Raw genomic sequence first — 25,088 nt, forward strand, 5'->3', positions numbered from 1 at the left:
AGAATTGTGCTACCCACTGGCGATGAGCGAAGCAGCCGGTGGTTCTCTTCCAAGAAGCGATAGTTCCGTTGCCATGGAGTCTTCTCCCCCCTCATCGTCAACCTCTTCCCCGCCTCCCTCCCCTTCGGACGGGCCGAGAAGGCTCACCGTGACGCAGCTGGAGCAGCTTAAGGTGGAGGAGGAAGTATTCGAGATCTACCGGATTCTCCGTGGCATCGCCCCCCACACCCAGTCCTTCATGTAAGTCCTCCCCACTTCGATCATTGCTAGGAAACCCTTATTTCTCTTCCGCGACCTGGAATCCTTTTTCCCATACAGGTGTGATTGCTCGAGAAAGTTCATAGGTCATCCGTTGCTCAGACTCTTAACCCTAGTACGTTCGACCACAACGACAAAGAATTTAGCCACATTTCTTTGCCCGTTTCTTTATCTTTGCATGAAAATGTGAACGTCAGATCAAATAATACAAGATAATCTTGGTCCAAGGCTATTGTCGCTCGAAGGTTGCAAAAGATTCATGGTCGGAAACAAACCAGCAAGATAATTCTGGTTGAACGAACAACATCTTATGTTAGCCATTATTACTTGAAATAGGTTCTTGTGGTGGTTTCTAATGTTTAAGATTCCTTAACGGGAGAATAGATGGTTCATTCCCAGCGTTTTAAGAAGAAACTAGACCAATAAGTCTTACAAGGTTGTAGGGAAGCTCCTACCAGAGTTAACCTAGTGTTGAGCACGATGAGAGGCTCGAATTGGAAAGGGTTACTTGAATAGTCCTCGCGAGCAGTCTAATTCCAAGCTATGACTAGCACATTAAGACATTAAGTGGAGAAGATTGTAACCAAAGTGCTGGCTTTGCATTAAATATACAGGTTATTTATTCTATAATACTGACATAAATAACCAAAATCATCTTGTTGGCAACTATTGATATTTGTAAGGAAATGGAAAATAATCAATATACTTGTCCTATGTTTGAATTAAGGCTTGAAGAATTTATCTTAGTGAACACACCACAGGTACTATTTGCTATCAGATTAAGTCTTTTGTGCTCACTGCTTGACATCAAGCCTACCTATAATAAAAAGAAAATCAGCTTACGTGCATTAACATGATCTGCCTATATCTGAAGTCCCATGCTTCCAGAGAACTACATTATAACCCGAAATTCACACATCTGCTGCTGTTTACTTACCAGTGTGGTGTGTATGTGGCATGTATTTGATGTAAATATGCTTATGAAACTCAGCGCACTTCAATGTAGAAAAGGACTTCCCACCTTTTGTCCTTATCTTTATTTTATTTGAACAAATTGAGGACGTCTAACTTAAGAAGAGAACATGGTAGTCAATGCTTATTTAATGCTTATAAGTTTTTTGCATGCATCAAAATTTCTCTTTTTAATTTGAATGTCCTAATTCAGTCCTTTGGTCTAGCAAAAATTTGGAAAGAACCTTTCAAGTAAATCAGTAGAAGTGCAGGCTAGAGCTTTGGCATGACACACACATCGAGTTTTTAACAAGAGGACTCGGACTTCTTGGACCGAGCTATCATGTGCTAGATGCCAAGTAAGATGGATTTTTCTGTGTTGGTAACATATTTATGAATGTTTTTTTTTTCTACATAACCATTTCCATTTGAATAGCATTTGATTTCTTTATTTTTTTTGTTTTCATTTAAATCATTTTATAATTGATAATTGCAGTCGACCTTGGCTATGCTACTGGATTATTCACTCAATTGCTTTACTGGGAGAACCTCTCCACTCAGAACTTGAGGACAGTGTGGTGGAATTTTTGTCCCACTGTGAGGTCTAAGATTCTACTTGAGGTTTCTTTTTGGCATAAAATGACTTTATCTTCTGAGTTACTTATGTATCAGTGTCATTGATCATCATTCTGGAAACCTTTTTAGCAAAAGTTCATGCATGTTATTTATTACTTCTACATATAGATAATTTTTTATTGACTTAATGAGTCAAGTTATGAGCTTCCATTATAGTCCTCCTAGAAATCAGTCATAATGAGATAAAATCTGTTACCTTTTGAAAAATTATTTGTTAATGTTATATAAAGAGTTTGTTGCTACAATTGCACTTTTCAATGAAGTTGGATAAATCCTATACAAATTACAAAAACTAGTTATATTCCAATCTGTTATTGTGGGATAACATGAAAGTATCTAGTACAAAATCTCAACGATTATGATCTTGACTGTGTTGTGAGGATTGAAGTTCAAAGCAATACTAAGGTTTTCTTAAAACAATTTGAATACGTTTTGTTTATGTTTGTAATTTGATATCTTGTTGTTACACTAAGAAATCCTCATAGGGTTATTGAAAAGTGGTTTAAGTGAAGTTTGTTTATGTTAACAAGGTCAAAGGAGATGAATTGCTGACATTCTTTGAACGTATTGTCATAGATTTAGTTGGAATTGCCTAAGTCGTAAGGCATTTTTGCGGCAAATTCACGAACTTAGCTGAAGTTGCCTAAGTCGTGAAGCACCCTTGCACCAACTCCTCGGACTTAGCTGGGATTACGTAAGTCACGAGGCGTCCTTGCGACATATGCGTCCGCAAAGGTTTAGCCTAGTTGCAACCTCGTATAGGTCCCGAAGGACCTGTAAAACAGAAAGTTGATTAGATTGAAAACGAGCGACGGACAAGTCCCGACGTCTCGTGGAGAGGGAAGCTTTACAAGCAATTCAGCAAGCACCTTGAGTGCAAGAGAAAAAAGAGAGGAAGGAGAAAACAAAGACTTTAGAAGGTAGAACGAACAGTTGCAAGTCCACAAACAACTGCTCACCGGGTGTCGGGCGCGAAGGCAAGTTCCCGTTAAGTTAACGTGCGAACTTGTGAAGATTTTTCAACGCCCGACAATACACCAAAGCTCCATCCAGTCCTGTGCCACCCGGGGTGTTCTAGGGTGCTGAGATGGCTAACGTTTCGCATGTAGCTGCGGCTTGTAGAAAACAAGCCGTTGCACGCGAAAACGAAGCTATTTTGGGCAGTTCGGCCCGGCGCGACGAGCGGTCGAGCTGCAGCGCTACAACCTATTCGAACATGCATTTTTACAAGCAAAAACACACAAAACTAAGGCAAAACATGCTGCCATATCTCGGTAAAAGCATGCAAAAGCCACGAACGGTTCGTTGAACGAAGTTGTTGCGGGTGCGCGACGACCGTTCATGGTATTCTCCCCCACTTAAACTGTTGATGCCCTCGTCGACGCTTGTTGGTAGTTGTTGATGATTGCTTCTTCATGTCGTAGGGCGTTTTCAAGCTCCCAATTGGCTTCGGTTCGGGGAAGCTTTCACCACTTCACCAAGTACTTGGTCTACTCAGCACCATTTGGTAGCTTTATCTTGTGATCCGCTAAAATAGTTTCAACTCGTTTTTCATAGGAGGCTCTGGTGGGGGGTGGTCGAGTTGGAACATTTCGGAAAGCATCTTGCGGATCTGAGTGGTAGGGTTTCAAGTTGCTGGCGTGGAAAACATTGTGAATTTTAAGCCACGCCGGCGTTGCAACTTATAGGAGACGTTGCCCACCCTACTGATAATTGGGAAGGGCCCTTCATACTTGCGCACCAATCCTTTGTGTATTTTGTTCTTGAAGAATTGGAGTGATGCTGGTTGGAGCTTTACCAACACCAAATCGTCGACTTTGAACTCCTGCGGTCGCGTTCCCAAGTCTGCCCACTTCTTCATTTTTTTGGTCGCCTTCTTTAAGTAAGCCGCGCAATATCTGCATTTCGGTATCATTCTTTCGCAAAGTGATATGCTGACGGACTACTCCCAATATACCCAATAGCCAAGGTGTGAGGAGTTGATGGTTGTTGTCTTGTGATGGTCTCGAAGGGGCTCTTGTTGGACGTAGAGCTCCGCTGCAAGTTATAGGAGAATTGGGCTATGTCCAACAGCTTCACCCGATCTCGTTGGTTGGCATTCAGGTAGTGTTGAAGATATTGCTCAAGGAGCGAGTTTATCCTTTCAGTTTGGCCATCCGTCTAGGGGTGTAGGCTTGTGGAGAAGTATAACTTAGACCTTAACAATTTGAATAGCTCGGTCAAGAATCGTCCCAGGAATCGAGCGTCTCGATCACTGATGATATTGTGCGGGACTCCCCAATACTTCACCACATTCTTCATCATCAGCTTGGTCGCCTCCTCTGCTGAACAGTGTAGGGGTGTAGCAATGAAAGTTGCATACTTTGGAAATCGATCGACCACCACGAGTATCGATCCGAGTCCCCTACTGCCGGCAAACTTGATATGAAGTCCAAGGAAATGCTCTCCCACGGCCTTTCTGGTGCTGGCAACGGCTCCAAAAGTCCCACCGACTTCTGCTGCTTCACCTTGTCTTGTTGGCAAGTGAGGCACGTTCGAACATATTCCTCCACATCAGTCCCCATTTTCGACCAGTAGAAGGCCCTCTCCACGAGAACCAAGGTTCTGTAAATACCCGGATGTCTAGCCCAAAGGGAATCGTGACACTCTCTTAAGAGTTCACAACTCAAATTGTCCACTCGAGGAACATAAACCTTGTTCCCTTTTCTGTAAATGAGTCCCTTCTGGACCCAAAATCGTCGTCCCTTGCCTTCTTTGAGGAGTTGCATCAGGGTTACGGCCTGAGGATCATTGTATAGTCCATCCCTGATCCTGGAAAGGAAAGTGGAGTGCGACTGATTTGCTTGGCCTCTGCCCTCTAACTATATGGCATTCACTTCCACTTTTCGGCTCAATGCATCGGCCACGACATTTGCTTTTCCGGCCTTGTACTCCATTGCCATATCAAACTCAGTCAGGAAGTCCTACCATCGTGCTTGCTTTGGGGAGAGTTTCTTTTGAGTTTGGAAATAACTCAAAGCGATGTTGTCTGTCCTCAGCACAAATTGCGATCCGAGAAGATAGTGTCGCCAAACTCGTAGATAGTGGATCACCGCTGTCATTTCCTTCTCATGCACTGAATACCGCCGCTCGGTCTCGTTGAGTTTGCGGCTCTCGTAGGCCACCGGATGACCCTCCTGCATGAGCACTCCCCCAATAGCGAAGTCTGAAGTATTTGTATGGATTTCGAAGGGCTCCCCATAGTCCGACAATTTGAGCACCGGTTCTTCCAGAACAGTAGCCTTCAGATCTTGGAATGCTATTTCACATTTGTCAGACCACTTCCTAGGTTGCTCCTTCTTCAGCAACTCCGTCAGTGGAGTTGCACGCTTCGAATACCCTACTATGAAGCGTCGATAGTAGTTGACGAAACCAAGGAAAGATCTTAACTCTGGCACTTTCTTTGGAGTTCGCCATTCCGCAACCGCTTGCACTTTTGATTTGTCCATCCGAATAGAGCCATCACCAATTCGATGCCCCAAGAATAAGATCTTCGTTTGGGCAAAGTAGCATTTCTTCCTTTTCACGAACAAAGTGTTCTCCCTAAGAACCTTGAAAATTGTCCGAATGTGCTTGACATGCTCCTCAAGCGTTTGATTGTAGACGACGATATCGTCCAAGTAGACGACCACGAACTTATCCAAATACTCTTTGAATAGCTGGTTCATGAGAATGCAGAACGTGGCCGAAGCGTTGGTTAAGCCGAAAGGCATCACCAAGAACTCAAACATTTCATACCTGGTCACATAGGTAGTCTTCGCTTTGTCGCCTTCAGCAATGCGCACCTGCCAATACCCCGACCGAAGGTCGAGTTTTGAGAAATACTTGGCTTTGCCCAACTGGTCGAACAAGTCCGCGATGAGCGGGATGGGATACTTGTTCTTCACCGTCACTTTGTTGAGGGCTCGGTTATCGATGCATAGTCGGAGGCTCCCATCTTGTTTCTTCTGGAAGAAAACTAGAGCTTCGAATGGTGCTTTAGAGCTACGGATGAGACCACCGCTTAGTAGTTCACCTAACTGCTTTCTGAGTTCTGCCAACTCTAGCGGGGGCATACAGTAGGGTGGTCTCGTTGGAGGCGTCACTCCTGGCTCCAGCTCGATGTTGTGATTCATGCCTCTGTGTGGTGGAAGAGTCTTCGACAACTCGGGTGGCATAACATCAGTGAACTCTTTCAGGACGTTCGCCACCACAGCAGGTTCATGAATGACCTTCTCGTCAAGTGGCTCTAGCTTCATAGTAGCCACGAATGTTAATTCACCTTTTCGCACCCCTTTCTTCAGTTGCAATGCCGATATATATTGGGGTTCCTTGGTTCCTCTCCGAGAGATGGGTGGTTCCTTGGTTCCTCTCCGAGAGATGGGAACCACACAGGAGTCGTCACCTCCCATCATACACAGGGAGTTTAGGAACAGCATTGGCACCAACTTCGCCGCGTGCATGAACTCCATTCCAAGAATCACTTGGAAGTCGTCCAGTGGCACCGCCATCATGTTGGTGTTCCCTCTCCATGTTCCGATCTTGATGGGAACTCCCTTCGCTAACCCGAAGATTCGCCTGGCCTCCGAGTTCACCGCCTTCATTCGACTTGGGCTCTTCTCTAAGATTAGCCCAAGTCGCTTTGCTTCTCGATCGACAATAAAGTTGTGGGTAGCACACGTGTCCACTATTGCACGGGTCGTTTGGCCATTGAGCTTGATGTCTACGTACATTAGCTCACCACTTCCTGCTTTTTGTAGCCTTGTCTTCGTGTTCTCCCCCACTTAACCCCGCATGGCGTTCAACAAACGCATTGCTCCCACCCGGGGTCCTTACGACTCGTCGTCGCTACTGGATTCAGAACTACTCGAACTAAGAGCGACAGCCTTGCCCTTGTCCGATCTGGGGGGGTGGATGGAAGCTGTTAAAGCATTGAGTGCTTGTTTTTGTGGGCACTCCCTCACCATGTGCGGCCCTCCGCACAAGAAGCATCCACCAAGTTTCGAGGTCTTGCCCTTCGGGCTTAGCCCTTTGTGGGAACTCTTCTTCCTTTGTTCGCCCCCGAGCTCCTTCCCTCAAGAATATTTTGGAGGGCGATTGCTTGAAGATCGTTTCCTTCTTCCCGGGTCTTCAGAGGAAACAAAGTCGGTGAGCCTTTCTGCGGCAGCAATTGTCCCGACCACATCAGTGACATTCCTTCGATTAAGTTCTTGTTGAGCCCATGGCTTCAAACTATCGAGGAAGCTGAACAGCATATCCTTCTCGGACATATCTTGTATGTCCAGCATTAGCGCAGAAAATTATTTCACGTAGTCTCGAATGGAAGTACTCTGGCGGTGTTGTCTCAACTTCCTTCTTGCGACAAACTCTGTGTTCTCCGGTATTGTTTCATGTCGAACAGAAAATTCTCGAGCTCTTTGGCATCTCTGGCCCCTCCATAACCATGAGACTCGGGTGCCCTCAAGTTTTGTCGTGGTGCAACGCGGGTGTTGCTTCCTCCCGCATTTAGTGCTCTTGTGAGCATGGTCACCCTTGAAGTGAGTTCCACCACAACTTCCTACAAGTGTTGTACGGAGTCTTTGGTGTCATCTGACAATTGATCGACTAGGGCCTCAACCTTGTCGATCCTGGACTCCGCTTCTTCTTGCGAGCTCTCTACCCCAACAAGCCTCCGTTGGCCATAATAGAGTTCCTCCAAGCTCGCTTCAAGAACATCCAAGCGGGTTTCCGTCGTTGTGAGTCTTTCCTTGTGACTCTTTTTCCCGGTTGGCGCTCCAGATTGCGCCTCCTTCGCTCGCGGAGAGTAGTTAACTTCTCGCTCATCATGTTCGTCGCCGCGCTCCTCTTAAGCAACTCCAATAGCATGAGAGTGAGTGTGCACTTGCAGCCCACCTGCGGCTGCTTGGGGCAAGGGTCCGGCTTGCCCCGTCTTGCTTGATTCTCATGATGCTTTGCCATGGTGAAGTTGCGAAGTTTCTTCGCTGCTCGGTCAAAGTGCTTGCCCGCTCTGATACCACAATGTCGCGGCCTTAGCTGGAATTGCCTAAGGCGTGAGGCACCCTTGCAGCTAAGACGCGAACTTAGCTTGCGTTGCCTAAGTCGCGAGGCACCCTTGCGGCAAAGACGCGAACTTAGCTTGCGTTGCCTAAGTCGCGCTTGGCCCTTGCGATTTGCGTCTGCAAAGATCAGCCCACTTGCAACCTCTTGCAGGTCCCGAAGGACCTGTAAAAGAGAAAGTTGATTAGTTCGAAGAACGAGCGACGGACAAGTTCCGACGTCTCGCTAAAAGGGGAAGCTTTACAAACAATTCAGCGAGCACCTTGCGTGCACAAGAGAAAAGAGGGAGAGGGGGAAAACAAGGACTTTAGAGGGTTGAACGAACAGCTGCAAGTTCACAAACAGTTGCTCACCGGGTGTCGGGCGCGACAACAAGTTCCTGTTAAGGTAACGTGCGAACTTGCGAAAGGTTGTTCAATGCCCGACACTATACCGAAGCCCCATCCCCCATGGTGCCACCCGGGTGGTTCTAGGGTGCTAAGATGGCTGACGTTTCGCGTGCGGTAGCGGGCTACAGAAAACAACCCGTGGCATGCGAAAACAGAGTTGTTTTGGGGCTATTTTGCTCGGTTCGGTGAGCGGTCGCTTTGTAGTGCTGCAACTTGTTTGAACTTACATTTTTACAAGCAAAAGGACTTAAAACTGAGACAAAACATGCTGCCAAGCAGTTGTACATGTAGATGAGAGCGACGAACGGTTCGTTGAACGGAGTTGTTGCAGGTGCGCAACGACCGTTCGTGACAAAAAGGGAAAATACTTCTAAACCAAAAAGTTCAATTTAATCCTGCTTAGAGTAATTCTTTTATCATTGTATAAGAAGTAGGATTGGAGTTATGTGGTTTTCAGCATTATCATAAATTCAGGGTACTGAAGCAAAGGCAAACTACACTTTTAAGCTGGAATCAAATATTTAATCATTCATTACCTTCTAGTAGTGCTTGTTCTGTGGCTTTTCAGTAGAATACACTTCCCTCGTATGGGTAATTGTTTCTCCCTTTTGTTCTTCTGCAGTATCCCAGTGATTTAAAAAGCGCTAGGCGCCAAGGTCCAAAAACGCCCGAGGCATTAGGCGCTCGCCCGAGCGAAGCAAGATGCTAAAATATAAAAATATATAATATAATTAATAAATATAATTATTTAAATTTTTAAATAAAAATATGCTATTAAATTAAGAAAATCTAAGATACAAAATCACAATGTCACATTAACAAAAAGTTTCAAAATTCAAAACAATAAAATTTTATATCAAAGTCATTCATCATAATCAATATTATCGTCATTTTCACACAAATCATCTTCATTGAATTCGTCTTCTTCCTCTTGTCCTTCGACTCCTTCCTCTTCATCAAGATATGTTTCATTCTCTATGTCTTCAACAATAGCAGGAGCCGAGCTTGATGCTTTTGCACTCATTTTTCTCTTTGACATCTGTCGTGTATATGTTTGTAATTCTCCAGCACGTGAAGCTCTTGTCATATCTTCCCATGTCAATCTATCATCTTCAAATACAAGCTCGTCTTCAGCATCTTGCAAGTTAGCACCCATTTCTCCTATTAACCACTCATTTGAATCATCCATATCTTGCAATGAAATTGAATCAAATCTATTTTGCAAATCATGACGAGCCTTCAAAGCTTGATTATACTTTATGTAAATAAGATCGTGCAATCGTTGATGTTCCAACCGATTTTTTTTCTTCGAGTGAATCTGTCATGTCATATAATTTAAAAATATATTAATACATCTATCTAAATAAATTAATTAATTAAAACAAAAATATTTAGTGATCCTTACATGCTCAAAGACACTCCAGTTTTCTCACAACCCGAAGCACTACATGTCAAACTAAGTACTTTGAGAGCAAATTGCTGTAAGTTCGGGGTGGAATTTCCAAATAGACTCCACCATTCAGCTGCAAAATTTATGTTATTATTAGCAATATCATAGTAACATAATATATATGAAATTAATTATATCAAATTATTAATACCTGGAGACGTAGTTGTCCTCGATCGAACAACAATTGAAATTTCAAAAAGACCTTCGGCATTTTTATATAAAGATAATTCATGAATAATCTTATCTTGAACCTCAAGGCTGGGAACTAATCTTGCAACACACTAATATAACCCACCCAAAACTTTTGCATCAAATCCAACAGATTTAATCTTATAAAAGAATTCAGGGTTCAAATAATATCCTACTGCATGTAAGGGACGATGAAGTTGACAATTCCATCTTTCGTCAATGATTGTAAAAATTTTCTCATATTTTTCTTTATTTTCATTAAAAGATTTTTTAATCGTCTCCTTTGCTCTATCAATAGCTTTATAAATATATCTCATTGCAGGTTTATTTTCATTATCCACCAACCGAAGGACTCGAACAAGAGGGCCCATTACCTTTAATATATAAACTATATAATTCCAAAAGGATGGCATTAAGATGATATCAACAGCCCTCTTGTCTTTTGCTTCTTTTGCCTATTTGCTTGTCACCCATTTCTCAGAGATAAACATGTTTCTCAGAGTATGTTTTTGACGATGCACGCTCTGTAATGTCAAGAATGAAGTAGCAAATCGGGTGACACCATGTCTCACTAATTCTTTATTCCCTATAAATTCTCTCATCATATTCAAAGCTCCAATGTGATTATAAAGAAATCCAACAACAAAAATTGCCCTTTCTAAGGTTTTCTTGATTTCTAAGATCTTTTCAATATCCTCCAACATTAAATCAATACAATGTGCTGCACATGGAGTCCAATACAAGTGTTGTTTTTTTATTCAAGCAATTTACCTGAGACAAAGGATAACAAAAATGATAAGACTTAAGAGTTTAATACACTTAATTGAAGATAAAATAATTAACAAATTCAAAAGATGAATATTACCAGCTAAAACATAGTTGCTTCCATTGTCGGTTATGATTTGAACGACATTTTGTTCTCCAATTTCTTCCACGAAGTTATCAAGTAAATCATATATCTTGTCTCCAGATTTTACAAAAGATGAAGCATCTATTGACTTCACAAACATAGTCCCTAAGGAACAATTAACCATAAAATTAATTATACTCCTACGCCTCCTGTCAGTCCAAACATCTGACATAATAGAGCAACCATGTGTTGCCCATGATTCTTTATGACCCTTTAATAAGTCATTTGTATAATTCAACTCTTTTTGCAGTAATGGAACTCGCATCTCATAATAACTTGGAGGTTTTAATCCTACACCATATCTTCCAATAGCTTCAATCATATCCTTAAAACTATCTAAACGAGTTATACTAAGGGGAAGACCAGCCTGATAGAAGAAGCGAGCAATATGCTGAATTGTTCTTCCTCTTATTTCTTTATCACAAGCATCACTTATATTTGTTTGTCTAAATTTTGAGCCTCCTGCTTGCCCTTGTTGTTTCTGGGAACCTTGAAACATATATAGATCCATCGGTCCTTTTTTACCCTTCTTAGTACTCATAACTTTTTCTTTTTTATTGTATATTTTTTTTCCACTTGGGTTAATACTCATAGAATAATCTTCTTCTTTATCCCTGAGATGTTCAACATTGTCTTCTGGTAAATTCTCGTAAGATTCATTCTTTTGTGTCTTCTTTTTATTCATATAACTCAGCAACTCTTCTTTTACCTCAGGTGGATACTTTTTGCAAGCTGCTGCATTCTTGAAATTTCCTACTAGATGTTGTTTTGCACGAAAAATACCAGCTCTAGTAGTTTTATCGCAGAATATGCAAGTTACTGCATTAGGATCTTTCGGATCCTTCAAATAATTATACTTTCATGCAGGATCTTTTTTTGATGTCATTGGAGACTCTATTGAGTTGCTCTGTACACTTGTCATTTATGTTGAAACCTAACAATAATTTCAAATAAATGAAAATTAATAGTATTAAAATCAAAATAATATATTATTAATCTATTAACAGTATTGAAAATTAATCATTTCAAATAAACTTAATAATATTAACAGTATACAGTATACGTATACTATTAAAGGAAGTGTAAAAGGGTGCTGAGCCTGCTGACTGAGAAAAGAGGAAGCGGCAGTGGCGAGCGGCGGCGGCGTCAGCGGCAGCGGCGACAGCAAGAGCGGGAGCGGGAGCGGCGACAGCGGCAGCGTTTACGAGCAGCGACAGCGACGAGCAACGACAGCAGGAGCAGGAGCGGGAGTAGCGAGCAGCGGGAGGTGCGAGCGGCGATAGCGGCAGCATTTGCAAGCAGCGACAGCGGCGAGCGGTGACAGCAGGAGTAGGAGCGACGAGCAGCGGGAGGCGCGAGCGGCGACAGCGGCAGCGTTTGCGAGCAACGACAGCGGCGACAGCGGCAGCGTTTGCGAGCAACGACAGCGGTGAGCAGCGGGATCGGGATCGGGATCGGCAGCGACGAGGGTTAGGGTTCGGTTGTCACTTATATCAGTTTTAGTTGGTTCGATTAAACCAATTAACCATCATAGACCGAACCAGGACCGAACCAGACCTAAAATCCTGGTTCGGTCGCCTTGGTTAACCCAAGCGCTCGCCTGAAGTGCCCAGCGCCTGGGCTCGGGCGAGCGCCCAGGCGGCACCTGTTTGAAGCGCGCCGTCTGGGAGATTAGCGAGGCGCTCGGGCCTCGCCTCGCCTCGCCCAAGCGCCTTTTTAAATCACTGCAGTATCCTAACCTGTTATTATGCTAGTAAAGAATTCTTCAATTATTAGCTCTAATATGAAGTTAATGGCACTTTATTCATCGGTATCTATGAATAAATACAATTTAGTTGTTGGTGAAAGATTGAGTGTTCTAATTGTTATAATGACTCTATCTTCAAAGATCAAATTGTATTGCTTGTTTGGCCAGGTTGCAAATGCCTTTTTAAAATTGTTACTCTGAATGGTTTACAGGACAAATATGGTGGATATGGTGGTGGACCAGGGCAGGTTTGTTCTTGCTTATTTCAATTGCTTCTTTGTCTATCGGATGTACAATCACAGTTAAAATTCTAAACAGCCAGTGTATTTTTAGCTTATGCATGATGAAATGAACTCTAGTATAATTTATGAGTTGTACTGCAGTAAAAATATCTATTATAATTGATAAGTTGCATTGTATGCACATAATATGTAGAAAATTATTGAATATTATGTGAGTTCCTTCAACCATGGCAAATATCTAATTAGCATTATGATTGAGAAAGTTGTGATTCAAGAAATTGTGAATGAGGAACAATTTCAGGGCATAGAAAATGTCATCAGTGCCATCCTTGTATAATATTGACCTCAATTAAAATCCTGACATGTATGGCTTGAGCAAGATTCAGTGCATTCTTATTACAAAGGAACAATGCATGCTTTACTGTAAGTCTGTAACACTGGGAAAGATAGCTGAACTTGACTTTCATACCTTGTATAACTGAAATTCATCTTATTTATTGCAATTGAATGGACTAGCCTATTAAGCAGAAGGAAGCATAAATTTAAGAAATGGGTGGAACATAATTATATATTTTGGATTGAGCGTAGAGTATGCTTTTGTGCAATTGAGTCACTGATGATTGGATTGATTTATCGAGGTCTATTTCTCTTTAGACCAGGGGCATTGTTCTCATTTTTTTGGTCTAGTCTTGCTAGGACTTTATTTATACATGTATTCAGAATTTAGAAAATGTTTTCTTTTATGGCCTTTTGGAGTCTAAAGGATAGGATCAATGTCTACTTTTAGACTTGCGATCAGTATAACTTGGTCTTCAAGTGAATAGATTGAAGATACAAGAGACTTACTGAAGACATTAGGGATGTTACTTGAGGCCATAGATTTAGACTGCTACTAAAGTTGAAGTTTGCTGCTTCCATGTTGTCCCATATGGAGACTTTTTATTGCCTAAGAACTTCAGCCCTTGTAAGAGAAGGTTTGCGACTTGCAGTGAGGTCTCATCTTGATAGCAGCAGACTAATTGGTGTTCATAACTTCATATTATGTGTATAGAACTCATATTCCATGATTTTTAGGGTTGTTGCTCAAGTGCAATGAGAAAATTAAACAAGCAGCTATAATCAGGAGCAGTAGAACACTTTAGGAATGTAGGGATAAAAAAACAATAGGAGATGCCCTGTTGTCAGTAATATTAATCAGTTTGAGGATAATGGACTTCCCAAAGGATGAAAAAGAAAAGAGAGCATTTGTATAGTAACCAAAAATAACATATCAAAAGAGAGTTTTTTGAAATTTAGGAATCCCACATATTTCTATCTGAAGAATGGTGTAAATTTTCTGGACATGTCATTTAATGGCTTATGGACCCTGTCAGCCTTGTTCATAAACCAAAATTAGGACTTCAAATAGGTATTTAACTCAAAGTATGTTTCTATACATGATCTAAAATAGTGATGAGAAATGGGAAAAAAATACATCTAATAATAATAGGAAAATACAATGTAACTGAAAGGCCCTTCTGTGAGCTGTCCAAATGTGGGAGAGCTGCTCTGCATCAACTTCCTGCTCGTCAAACTCATGGAGCCATCAGAGTGGCTGGCTGGGATCATGTTGAAGCATCACTTTGAGCTTTATCATCTTTCTTTTCAACTTCACGTGTTGAGGTTGGGTGAGAATGTTGCAGATCGTGTTCCTCAAATTGAGGAACATAGCAGTGGAAACTTTTTGGCTTTTACATTTATCCACAAGGCATTGACTGACTCTTCACAAAATCTATCAACAAAGTACTTTTAGAATCTTGAAGGGCAGAAATTTTCCAGAGAACAATTTCCTAATTATGAGGGAGATTCAGGTAAAGTTGGATCCCAAGATGAACTTTTAGTTAATCATCAATTATTTCATTGTTGTCTGTGATGAATCTGAAACAGATGATTAATCTGCAATTATTGTGAGGCTCATCATTGATGTCTTGATTATATCTGTGACAACTTCATGGACAAATCTATTTCTATTTTCAGAATCACCATTATTTTAGATTATCTGAGCATTAACTAAATGCTTACTTCCTTAGATGCCTCATCTTGCAACAACTTATGCTGCTGTTAACACACTTGTTACTTTGGGAAGTGACATGGCATTGTCATCTATAAATAGGTCACGGATCTAACTCTACCGCTTCTGTTGCTTTTTGTTCACATATGACATTTAAGTAGAATCTAACAGAATTCAGAATCTTTTGTCTGATCAGAGCAAATCTGCTTAAGTTTTTGCTGCGGATGAAAGATTCTTCCGGTGCATTCAGGTTTGGTTCATTTATAATTTCTCAGTCAGACTTGGATGCAAGGAAGTAATTTGCATGACGTGTATATGAAAGAGAACATTGAAGCTTGTGTCAAGTGATCTTTTCATTCTCTTATTGTACAATTTACCCTTTTGGCAATTGGTTGGACTGGTGTACCTAGATATTAAGTGCTATTCTGATTTGCATTGCCTGGTACCAGTGAAAAAAGAACTAATATGATGTACTAAGTAGCTCCAGGCTTATGGTTCTCGTTGTTGGTGCTTGGTTGGCCCAACAAATATAGGTTGTACATACCAGCAAGGTTCTTAATCTCGTATCGTATCGGTGTATCGAGCTTTGCTGAGTACGATCCGCCTAAAATAGGCATAAAACCCTCTGAAAATACCTGAATAATAAAAAAAAGAGTTAAGATAGGGTTTTTAAGTTAGAAATAAATATACATTTATTATAGTTTAAGCAAAACTAATGTAAATTAGGTAAGAATAGTGCCACATATTTTTTTCAAGTTTTGAAGAGTAGTCTTGTGCAAGGTTCACAATTTCGGTCCATTCCGGATCGTCCTTCCGTTAATATTGAATTATCTACAGAAAAATTATTTGAATTATCATATTATTTTGCATACAACTTGAACTCTAAGATTCAAATGAATTAACTAACTATATATGTAGATATATCTTATTCTACCACCAAAATGAACAACAAGCCTCCACGAGTGGTAGATCGGGGTCCTCGATCCTATGTATTTGTATATCAATATGATATGTTTGTCGGACCTAATCCTGAAATTGATCCCACGACATAGTGTATTGATACACTGTATACCATTGGTGCATCAATGTGGTAATGGTCATATATTGATCGTCATGAATCATATATGTCCGAGGCGGCTCCTGAGGCATGTATTAGTGAATGTCAGAACTACTTTTGCTACTGGTCTGTTGCTCCGTATCATACTATTGCTCGGAGAAGTATGACCGACTATCACCGTACTACTATTGGCCGTAAGATTCTCCATAATATAACGGCTGTGAATACAGTGAGCTTTGTTCTGTGTATACATCGTGTAGGCTCTATCGCATCTGCTCAAAATCATCCACTGGCTTCCCCTTCCCCTTCCATGCATAAATTTGACCAGTATTTCGTTGAGTACCGATCGAAAGTATATCGTCAAGTATCTTGTTGAAATCGATTGGTACCAACCAGTACAGGTAGGTAATGATCAAAATTTCGACTGTTACTGCTCGGTACAGCCCCGTATCGTCCAACATGGGACCAAATGCATGATACCATCCGGTAGTGAGTGGTCCGCGTGCCAATTTGCTGAGGGACCAGTACAGGCGGTACGGTACAATATTATTGCATGCCGGTATGATTGATATGTTAAAACATGGTTCAAATGTTTTTTTTCTCTTAAAAAGCTATTGCTGAATCAGCATTTTGATTTTGAGTTACCCTAGAAACACCCTTGTACATATATTCACTTCAGTCCTGTACAAGCAGATTCAACAATTGATATCATATGTTTAAACTGTACACTGAAGTGTTAAATATTTGGTTGTAATAGCAGAAAAAATTTTGGGTTTTACAAGACATGAAGATTATTCTAAATGATTTGACTTGATGGCAGCCTCTATTGTCAATCTCATATTCTAAAAAAGTTGTGTTTTCATGTTATGTGGCTTATGCTCTTTGGATCTTGCAGTCTATGGCCCCAAATTTTCTCGCCTAATTATTGAGGTGTACCTCTTTGCACTAAGCATTAAATGTATGGTAGAAACAACAAAAATGATCATTTTTGGATTAAAAACATCCAATCAAGTCGAACTTTGGTGTCATGTGCTTAAGAACTTTGGATGAAGTGCTTTAGATACTCAATCTCTATCGGTTGAGTATTGTGGTGCAATGTATCTGTAGGAACCATACATACTGTCCCAACATAGTCTCTGTGACAATCAAAGGGTATAGTATTAGAAGTTATTCAACTGTTAATCATGATCCACAGTCTTCATTCCAAGGTGCTTCTACAATTTATAAACTGGTTTCTTCAGAATTATTTTGTTTTTATCAATTTGTCCTGGTTGGTAGAAATTGAAATCTGCAGGAGATCATGAACAAGTCACATTAAAGCAATTTCTCTATATATATTTGAATTATTTCCTTTGAATCTAGGTTCTCTTGGGTAGTTTTGATGTCTTGAAATCAATTGTCATCTTGCACTTTGGTATTGCAATTTTGAGGAACAGGTTCTGGAGTTTGATATTCTGATGTGAAATTTTGCCATGAATATTTTGGAAAACAGTGGACAAACAAACTGACTCTTCTTTGGTTATGTAATAATCTGTTTGCTTCGTTATTATCTATTACTGATAATTTTGTCTATTCTAGTGACAAGCATTTTTTATTTGTCAGAATGCATGATGGAGGTGAAATTGATGTTCGTGCTTGCTACACTGCAATCTCGGTTAGCTTCAGCAATGCGTACCTTTTTTCGTTCCACTGTCCTTCGTCTGAATCACTTCTCAACTCTTTGTGAAACCAGGTTGCTAGTATTCTCAATGTTCTGGATGTTGAGCTGGTAAAAGATCTCGGAAATTACATCTTGAGGCTAGTCCTTTTTACTTGAAATTTTAAGGAATTAGATTGTATGCATTGGGGTTTCCTTTGGGGTTCTTTATGGCTTTGATTGAACCTTTTGATGGCTTTCATGTCTCTGAATATTACCTTATAGGCCGCAAATGACAAGAACCTAAAGCCTCTAGGAAATCAAATGTTGGTTCTTTGTTCGAACTTGTGTCTATGTGTTTATTCTTTAGTCATGTCATCAATCACACTCAGTGACTCGCCACCATATGTTTGAAAATTTTACATCTATAATCAAAGTAGTTGATGCTATTAAAAACTTTATCAATCTTTAGACATCAAAAATAGGATGTGTTGCCTTAGAGGTTGAAAGTGCAAACCAATTAAATAATAAATGCTTATGGTTTATCACTCAATGAATATATGCAAGATAGTGGTGCTTCACCTTATAAATAAGTACAATTACATCATTGACTTGTGGATGGAGTTTTAAGCAACAACAGAAGTGATGAGGCATAGATGCTGTGGCCTCTGTTTTGTTGGGTTGAAGTGCCTCTTAGGAGAATAGCAATCATTATATGCATTGCTAACTCATCTATATTGCGAATCAAGGTACTGATTTTTCATGCTTCAGTCTGTGTTTTCAAAGTGATTCATAAGTCAGGACCTGCACATGTATACTTGTAAAATATTGAAAGCTTCATGGTAATAACACCTTTTTTGGACATGAATATTGTGATGCACCATTAATTTGTCACAGCGATACCATAATCAAGTACTTTACCAGTTCCGTATTCATAACAAAGCTTTTTGCCTTTTAATTTTTGGTTTTTTTACTGTTCTATACTTCTATTTTCCCCTCAATTTATGGAAATGCAGTTGCAATCAAATTTCTGTTTGTTTCAGCTGTCAAACATATGAAGGTGGTATTGCTGGAGAGCCTGGTTCAGAAGCTCATGGCGGGTATATATCTTTTATAAGTTTATTAGTTTTAGTTTTGCCTATGCCATTTTGTGTTCAGAACCTTTTAGAACTTTTTGTATGTTATATATGTGTCCCCAACGCATTGTTTTTCTTAAAGGTACACATTCTGTGGGCTGGCTGCAATGATTCTGATTAATGAGGCTGATAGGGTGGATTTGCCTAGTCTAGTTGTAAGAAGTTTCTCATTTGCTCTTGATGCTTAATCTCAATTTATGTTGCCATGCATTTTAGTCCAGAATCTTTTTAATTGTAAATTTAGAATAATGCCTGCCATTTTTTTGGTTTATCTGTCAATTTAGTACCTTAGGGATTTAGCCTATGTGTTGTGAATTCTGCATACTGCCAAAGTTTTTAATTATGCATCTCCACTATGTCAAGTATGTAATTAGTAATAAATAACTTGCAACAAATGTTCAAAAAGATAAATGATCAGAATTCATTATGAGATTGTACTTCCTGGATGTGGCTTATGTGAAGCTCAAGAGATTACTGTGAATTTTATATCATGTGCATACAAACATACAAAGATAAATGACTAGGGGGTGTGCTTGCAGCCATTATTTTAACATGCATGCCTTGGCACATGTCCTAAATTATGCCTATGCATGCTTAGCTTGATAAGATATTTACTGCCCATGCCATCGCTAATAAGTGGCACATGGTGGCATGGAGCAAGCTCTCCCTGCAATTCATGCTATATATCTTATCCTAGTATATGAAGTTGTTAGAAATCTATACACCATTATAAGCTTCAGTAGCTATTCTCATATTCTAATTTCTGAGAATATATATATATATATATATATATATATATAATCTATTGCTTGACCTTGCACCATCTCCCAGCATCCGTTTCTGGTGTTGGTAATTTACTAATTATTATGAAATGGTTCCCTATTGATAAATGCAAATGCATGCTGATTCTGTGATCAACTTATAAAGTTTATCCAGGAATAGAAGTGTTAAATATTTGTGCCTTATTTGCACACGATTTAGCTTAGTGAAATTTTCTTGTAGTCGTAACAGATGTCATCCACTATATTGTTCCCAGAAACTGAGTCACAAATTCTAGTGTCATATCTGTTAATTGATATCTGTGAGCTTTGATTTGAGTTCTTCATTGCATTAATCTTATCTTTTAGGCATTGATGCTGCTTTGAAACTTTCGAGTCCTAAGGGTATCTGTATGTGATGTATGGTTAGGACTGGGTAGCATCTCGTCAAGGAGTGGAGTGTGGTTTTCAAGGGCGAGTAAATAAGTTGGTTGATGGTTGCTACTCGTTTTGGCAGGTAATTATCTTACTTTGCGGTTCTTAGTCATCCAATTTAGAATTCAGAAATCAAATTTCTCTAGGGAGGTGCTCTTGTTTTGGCACAAAGGCTATCGCCGATTCTTCACAAACAGCTGGAGTCATCTTTTATCGGCCGAGTGCAGGCATCTGTTGCGTGTAATAAATCATGTAACTTCACTACTGAGGAAACTGGTTTAGATGGGAACTTATGCGGAGCTGGGACTTCTCATGCTAAAATTGAAGGTAGACTTTGCAAAGCTGTTGAAATTGCAGGTGTTCTTATTTGTAGCTGCCTCGTTTATTTGAATCGAATCTCTTTAAAGGGCTATGTGGGTACTTAATACACCAGAAAAACTTGTGTTAATGATTCAGATGACATGAGGTAGAAATGGCTGGTTATCTGCTAGTGCTATCTATATTATAGTGATCAAGGACTATCCTGGCTTTTTCGGACCAGAGTAACTTCTAATTTGATCCATAAAATTGCTGATGAAATATGGAGGTCATGTTATTGATGGATATAACTAGTCCAGGTCATGGAAGCTGTAGACTATCAGGAAAGTTTTTCAGTTTTGTTGTTGGTTGAAACATTTCTGTTGTTGATTTGGTAAAAGATTGTGGTTATTTTCTTTTGAGATGATCAATGGTTTTATGGAAATTATGAGTCCATTTAAGCTATCGAAAGTGCAAGGAGAAGAGATATAGTATCTACTTATCTAGTGCTTTGCCACCTATTATTTTAACATTTAAAGTTTTCACAATCTGAGGAAATTTTGAGCTGTCAAAGTAGTGGATTATAAAGTTGACTGATAACATGAAGTAAACCTATTATCAAGATTGTTCCTGGATAAGGTAAGTCAAACTGTGTGGGTTCATCTGAATCGACAAAAGTAGGGACAAGATATCTTTTGTTCTTGCAGCACAAAAGTGGAGTTCGGGGTAATAGTATTTAAGGAGAAGAAGACACACAAGTGAGGAAAGATGAGTGGTCTGCAACTAAAGACCAATCTAGTGGACAACTTGGGATTTAAAAAGTTTTGAACAATGACTTCCTGTCCTTTCTGTTTTCTTATTTTATTACAAGACTCACCTGTTTCTTCAGTATTGAACTTATTTATATATGTGCTGTGCAATGGAACAGATACTGATTCTCTAGTTGTATTTTTTTTTTTTAAATATATGCTGGTGCTTTGCTTCAACTGCATTCCTGTACTCTAGGCATTATTGTTGTGCTGATTTTTATAAAATGATCTTGAAACAGGAGGACTTTCAGATTTTGGTTTTTCATTCATAGAAAAACAAACTGAATGTGGTCCATTATTCCAAAGTATTGCCTTGCAGCAGTATATACTCCTATGTTCACAGGTATGTACTGAATAATGAAGAAAACTCTGTTTCAAGAGTATTCAAAAGTTTGATGCCAAAAACTATGAGATTTGAGAAATATTTCAGGTGTTTGTGCTTATAGAACTTGAGGGACTTCCCATTAGTTAGAATACAGTCTTAACATGTCTTTTATACATCAATCATCACCGCTGGTGTTGCCAAAAGGATTAGCCTGATGTTCCAATGTCGTCAAGAGGATTTGATGAGCTTAACATAATTTATCTAATCTAAAAACTGAGGATTCAGTTGATGGTTTTATATTTTAAGCAAAATTTGAAGACAGACTGAAATAATCTATATTTGTCATGTAATTTTTGGTCTTCATTTTAACATATTCTGGGATATCCTGCATGAATAAACTATGGTTTTGTTAGCTTTACCTGGATACAGCATTATAATATTTTCTTCTAGAATAGGAGGGAAGTGTAAAGTTCATTTATACATGTAGGTTGACTTTGTTTTAGATAGTTGTGTAACGTAATGCACTGTCTTATTCTTTTCATGTTTACAGCAGCTGAACTTATCGCATAGTTTTGGTTACTCGTATACTTGTTGATCACCAGCACTTTTTGTTCATCATTTCAATAGTTAAAGCACCTAAAACATTGTGTCTGTAGGTACTCGAGGGAGGGTTCAAGGACAAGCCTGGCAAACAACGGGACTTTTACCATTCATGTTACTGCCTAAGTGGTTTGTCGGTGTCTCAGTATAGCTGCTCAAAAGATGCTAGTGTACCACCACCAACAAGAGCAGTGTTGGGTCCTTATGCTAACCTGTTAGAGCCCGTGCATCCTCTCTACAATGTTGTTCTCAATAAATACTACAAATCACATGAGTTCTTCTCCTGCCTCTGATAGCAGCTATTTTATCTCAAAATGCAATCGATCCTTCCTGAAACTAATCTCTTTAGACTCCATTCTGAAGAGAACTCGTAGTCCTTCAATCCTGCCAAAAGGATGTGGTGTATAGCAGATAATGATATTGATTATTTTACCTGGAATGAAGAGTATTGTCTCTACCGGTCATGTATGCGGTGGCTAATTACCTGTTTGATGTAACTTCACAAGAAAATGAGACTGCAGAGAGAAGAAAACCTCGAGCATGGAGGAAGAGGTAGCTAACTGTAATGTAATTGCACATGATTCCATTGAATCCTGGTGTAATGAGAAGCGTCGTTTGCTTTCCATTTCTTTATCATGGCCCCAGCAAGCACCGCTGTTAGTAGTGCAATTTGACATTGCCAATCAATTTCCACATAGCTGATGTTGAAGCACCAAACCAGATCATTCCAGGTTAACAGCAGTGACATCAAGGGTGAAAACGACACACCTGTGATTGGTTTTTTTCCCATGATAAATTGTTTTAACAAGCATTTGTTTTTGTTCTAATAAGTACGCATAGTTCCTTAATTCATGAGCAGGATTTACATGGATATCCAAGATTTAATACAGTGCAGTCATGGCTGCTTCCAGCAGGAGCTGCTCGCACCATTTCAGCTTGGTCTCTTGACGTATCCAAGGATCAAACACATGGAACTTTGTGGTGTCAGATCCATCATCATCGGTCTCCAAGGTCTCTTCAGGTACATGACCAGCCACTGATATCCTAATAATATTTCACCGTGTTCATTAGCTTTTTTCCCTTAAAGAAATGCCAAGGTTCAGCATGCACACAAAGTTTGGCAGCACCATGGCAGGGACCACTCGAGCATATCAATTCCATGTCTCCATTTCTTCTTTGTGTGACTTAGATGTCCATTTTCTTACTTTCGATTTCATCTTTTGCTTAAGTCTACGAAACTAACAAAGCAAGCACCGCCAAGTGTAAAGCAGGTGTCACTGTCTGGGACCACAAATCGAATCAATTCATGATAATTACATGATGGGTCATTTCTCTTCGATTAGATTATATATTTCATGGAGGAGTTGTTGCAAATTATCGTCTTGTCATGTCACTAACTTAGGGTTTAGTAAATATGATTACACACCACCATTGCCATCAACGTGCACTACCCTACGAGGCACCATGGTGGTCAACACTAGTCAATGACAGAAGGTTGACCATTCCCCCATCCCCACACACACACTAGCACAACAAGTGTAAAGCGGTCACACTGGTACTTCCATGTCAACACGAACAAGCTTCACACGGCCACAGTAAAAAAGAAGAAGAGGTCTTCTAGCTAAGAAATTATAACCATTAAAGATAGGAACAGAAAGAGAGAGATTCAAAAAAGGGCGATGCCTCCGGCTAAATCCCGTTCACATTAGCAAAGTAGCCAAGCAAGTCCTGCTTGTACGGTAGGACCGACCTCCGGGCGCCGCCGCGGCTCCCGTAATAGATCCGATGAGCGGTGGCTATATCCACCTCGGTCGCCTCACCACGCTTCCCCTTCGCCTTGTCCTCCTTGCCCTTCCCCGTCTCCTCCGTCTTGGTTACACGGCAACGGCTTTCCTTCTCCTTGTCGTTGTCCTCCCCGGCTGCGAGAAACACGAACTTCTCCTTCCCGTCGCTGTGGCTCCGCCCTACCACCAGGTCCCGGAACCGCCACCGTAGGGAGGAGGACCCCGTGGATCGGCTCTTCTTGCACCGAGTCGGCGTCAGCGCCGCCGACCTGGGGGCCCACACGCAGTACGTCCCCGGCGGGACCCCAGCGAGCTCGTCCGCCGCCAAGGACGAGGACGACGATGACGCGCCAAGGTTCTCCTCCCGCTCCGCGATCAAGAGGTGGCGGAGGGTTCCCCGCACCGCCGAGGTCGCGCGCTCCTCCTCCAGCTCCGCCGCCGCTCTCCCGCGGCGGCGAAGGCCGTCGTCGTCGGCGAGGAGGAGGGCGCGGCCGAAGACGGGGTAGACGGGGCGGATCTGGCCGTCGGAGAAGATCTCGTCGGCGGTAATGTCCTGACCGCCCTCAGGGTCCTTGATCACGAAAGCGAATTCGAAGTCGTCGTCGTCCTCTGACTCGTCGCCCCCGCCGTCATCCAGCTGTAGCGACTCCTGTGTGCACCGAGGAGCGGCGGGGATTTGCTGCGGGGACTCGTGGCGGACGGCGGAGACGAAGCCATCGTCCGTCTCCTCTTCATGGAAGCTGGAGGAAGCCATGATGAGAGGTACGTGTCTCTCTGTCTTTCGATTTATATCTCCTCTTCCTCTGGTATGGTCTGCTATGGCTTCTTCGTCGGTGTCGCCATGAGAGAGTGGAGGAGGAGGAGTTAATAAACCAGAAGAGGAAGCGGTTGAGCGTTGCTTGGCTTAAGGTTAGGGGGGGGAGTGTTTCCAATCAAGCGAGAGCAGTCGCACGGCTTTGAGATCAAGAAGGGCAAACTGGCCCCGTCGGGTGGGCTGCCAAAATGATGCCTCCATCCATCCACCAGTCCTCCGCCATTAGGGAGGGGGGCGAGGGTCGGTTGTCAAGTGAATTCACCCGTTCCTTTCCGGGAAGGGCCCCCACCCGCCCACCGGCTTCGCACCCTATCTTTGCTAGACGCCCGTTAGAAGAGAAATATAGAATTGAAATTTCAAGGATGTTTAGATATATACAAATCTTCTTTTTTTTTTTTTTTTTTGTCATCTCTTACATGAAAATAAAAAGAAAGATAGTTTTCTCAGCACATTACAATCGACTAGAAAAGAAAGAGATAAGCATCAGATTCCTTGATCGTTCGCTTTTTCCTCGACGTCTGTTGGCAATAATTATTATTA

General features: G+C 41.0%; 2 protein-coding genes across 6 annotated transcripts; one reads left to right on the top strand and one right to left on the bottom strand.

The window, feature by feature from the left end:
• On the top strand, positions 1-22,575 carry LOC103978359 (protein farnesyltransferase subunit beta). Of its 5 annotated transcripts, none has more exons than XM_009394126.3 (14): positions 1-240; positions 1,482-1,568; positions 1,706-1,811; positions 12,818-12,853; positions 14,917-14,999; positions 15,094-15,147; positions 17,557-17,608; positions 17,687-17,751; positions 18,634-18,690; positions 18,809-18,881; positions 19,915-20,001; positions 20,066-20,246; positions 21,265-21,368; positions 22,007-22,575. In XM_009394126.3, exons 1-14 carry the CDS (start codon positions 23-25, stop codon positions 22,241-22,243), a joined length of 1,440 nt encoding a protein of 479 aa, XP_009392401.2. In that variant the 5' UTR covers positions 1-22; the 3' UTR covers positions 22,244-22,575. The 5 variants fall into 5 exon arrangements, with proteins under 5 accessions (XP_009392401.2, XP_064999287.1, XP_064999289.1 ...); XM_065143217.1 differs by having other exon boundaries at positions 103-240; positions 1,424-1,568; positions 1,706-1,830; XM_018824145.2 differs by having other exon boundaries at positions 103-240; positions 1,437-1,568; positions 1,706-1,830.
• Positions 22,576-23,485: 910 nt separating this feature from the next.
• Positions 23,486-24,826, bottom strand: LOC135633000 (uncharacterized). Its single transcript, XM_065141985.1, has one exon. The coding sequence runs from the start codon at positions 24,486-24,488 to the stop codon at positions 23,640-23,642; it is 849 nt and encodes a 282-aa protein (XP_064998057.1). The 5' UTR covers positions 24,489-24,826; the 3' UTR covers positions 23,486-23,639.
• Positions 24,827-25,088: the final 262 nt, after the last annotated feature.

This window comes from Musa acuminata, chromosome BXJ3-3 (assembly GCF_036884655.1).
Source record: "Musa acuminata AAA Group cultivar baxijiao chromosome BXJ3-3, Cavendish_Baxijiao_AAA, whole genome shotgun sequence".
Classification (NCBI taxonomy): Eukaryota; Viridiplantae; Streptophyta; class Magnoliopsida; order Zingiberales; family Musaceae; genus Musa; species Musa acuminata.

Coding starts and splice junctions, on each gene's coding strand:
- LOC103978359 (XM_009394126.3), top strand. CDS start 23: ATGAGCGAAGCAGCCGGTGGTTCTCTTCCAAGAAGCGATAGTTCCGTT. Junction 1,569..1,705: donor TATCATGTGCTAGATGCCAA/GTAAGATGGATT, acceptor TGATAATTGCAG/TCGACCTTGGCTATGCTACT. Junction 20,247..21,264: donor TTCTCATGCTAAAATTGAAG/GTAGACTTTGCA, acceptor ATCTTGAAACAG/GAGGACTTTCAGATTTTGGT.
- LOC135633000 (XM_065141985.1), bottom strand. CDS start 24,488: ATGGCTTCCTCCAGCTTCCATGAAGAGGAGACGGACGATGGCTTCGTC.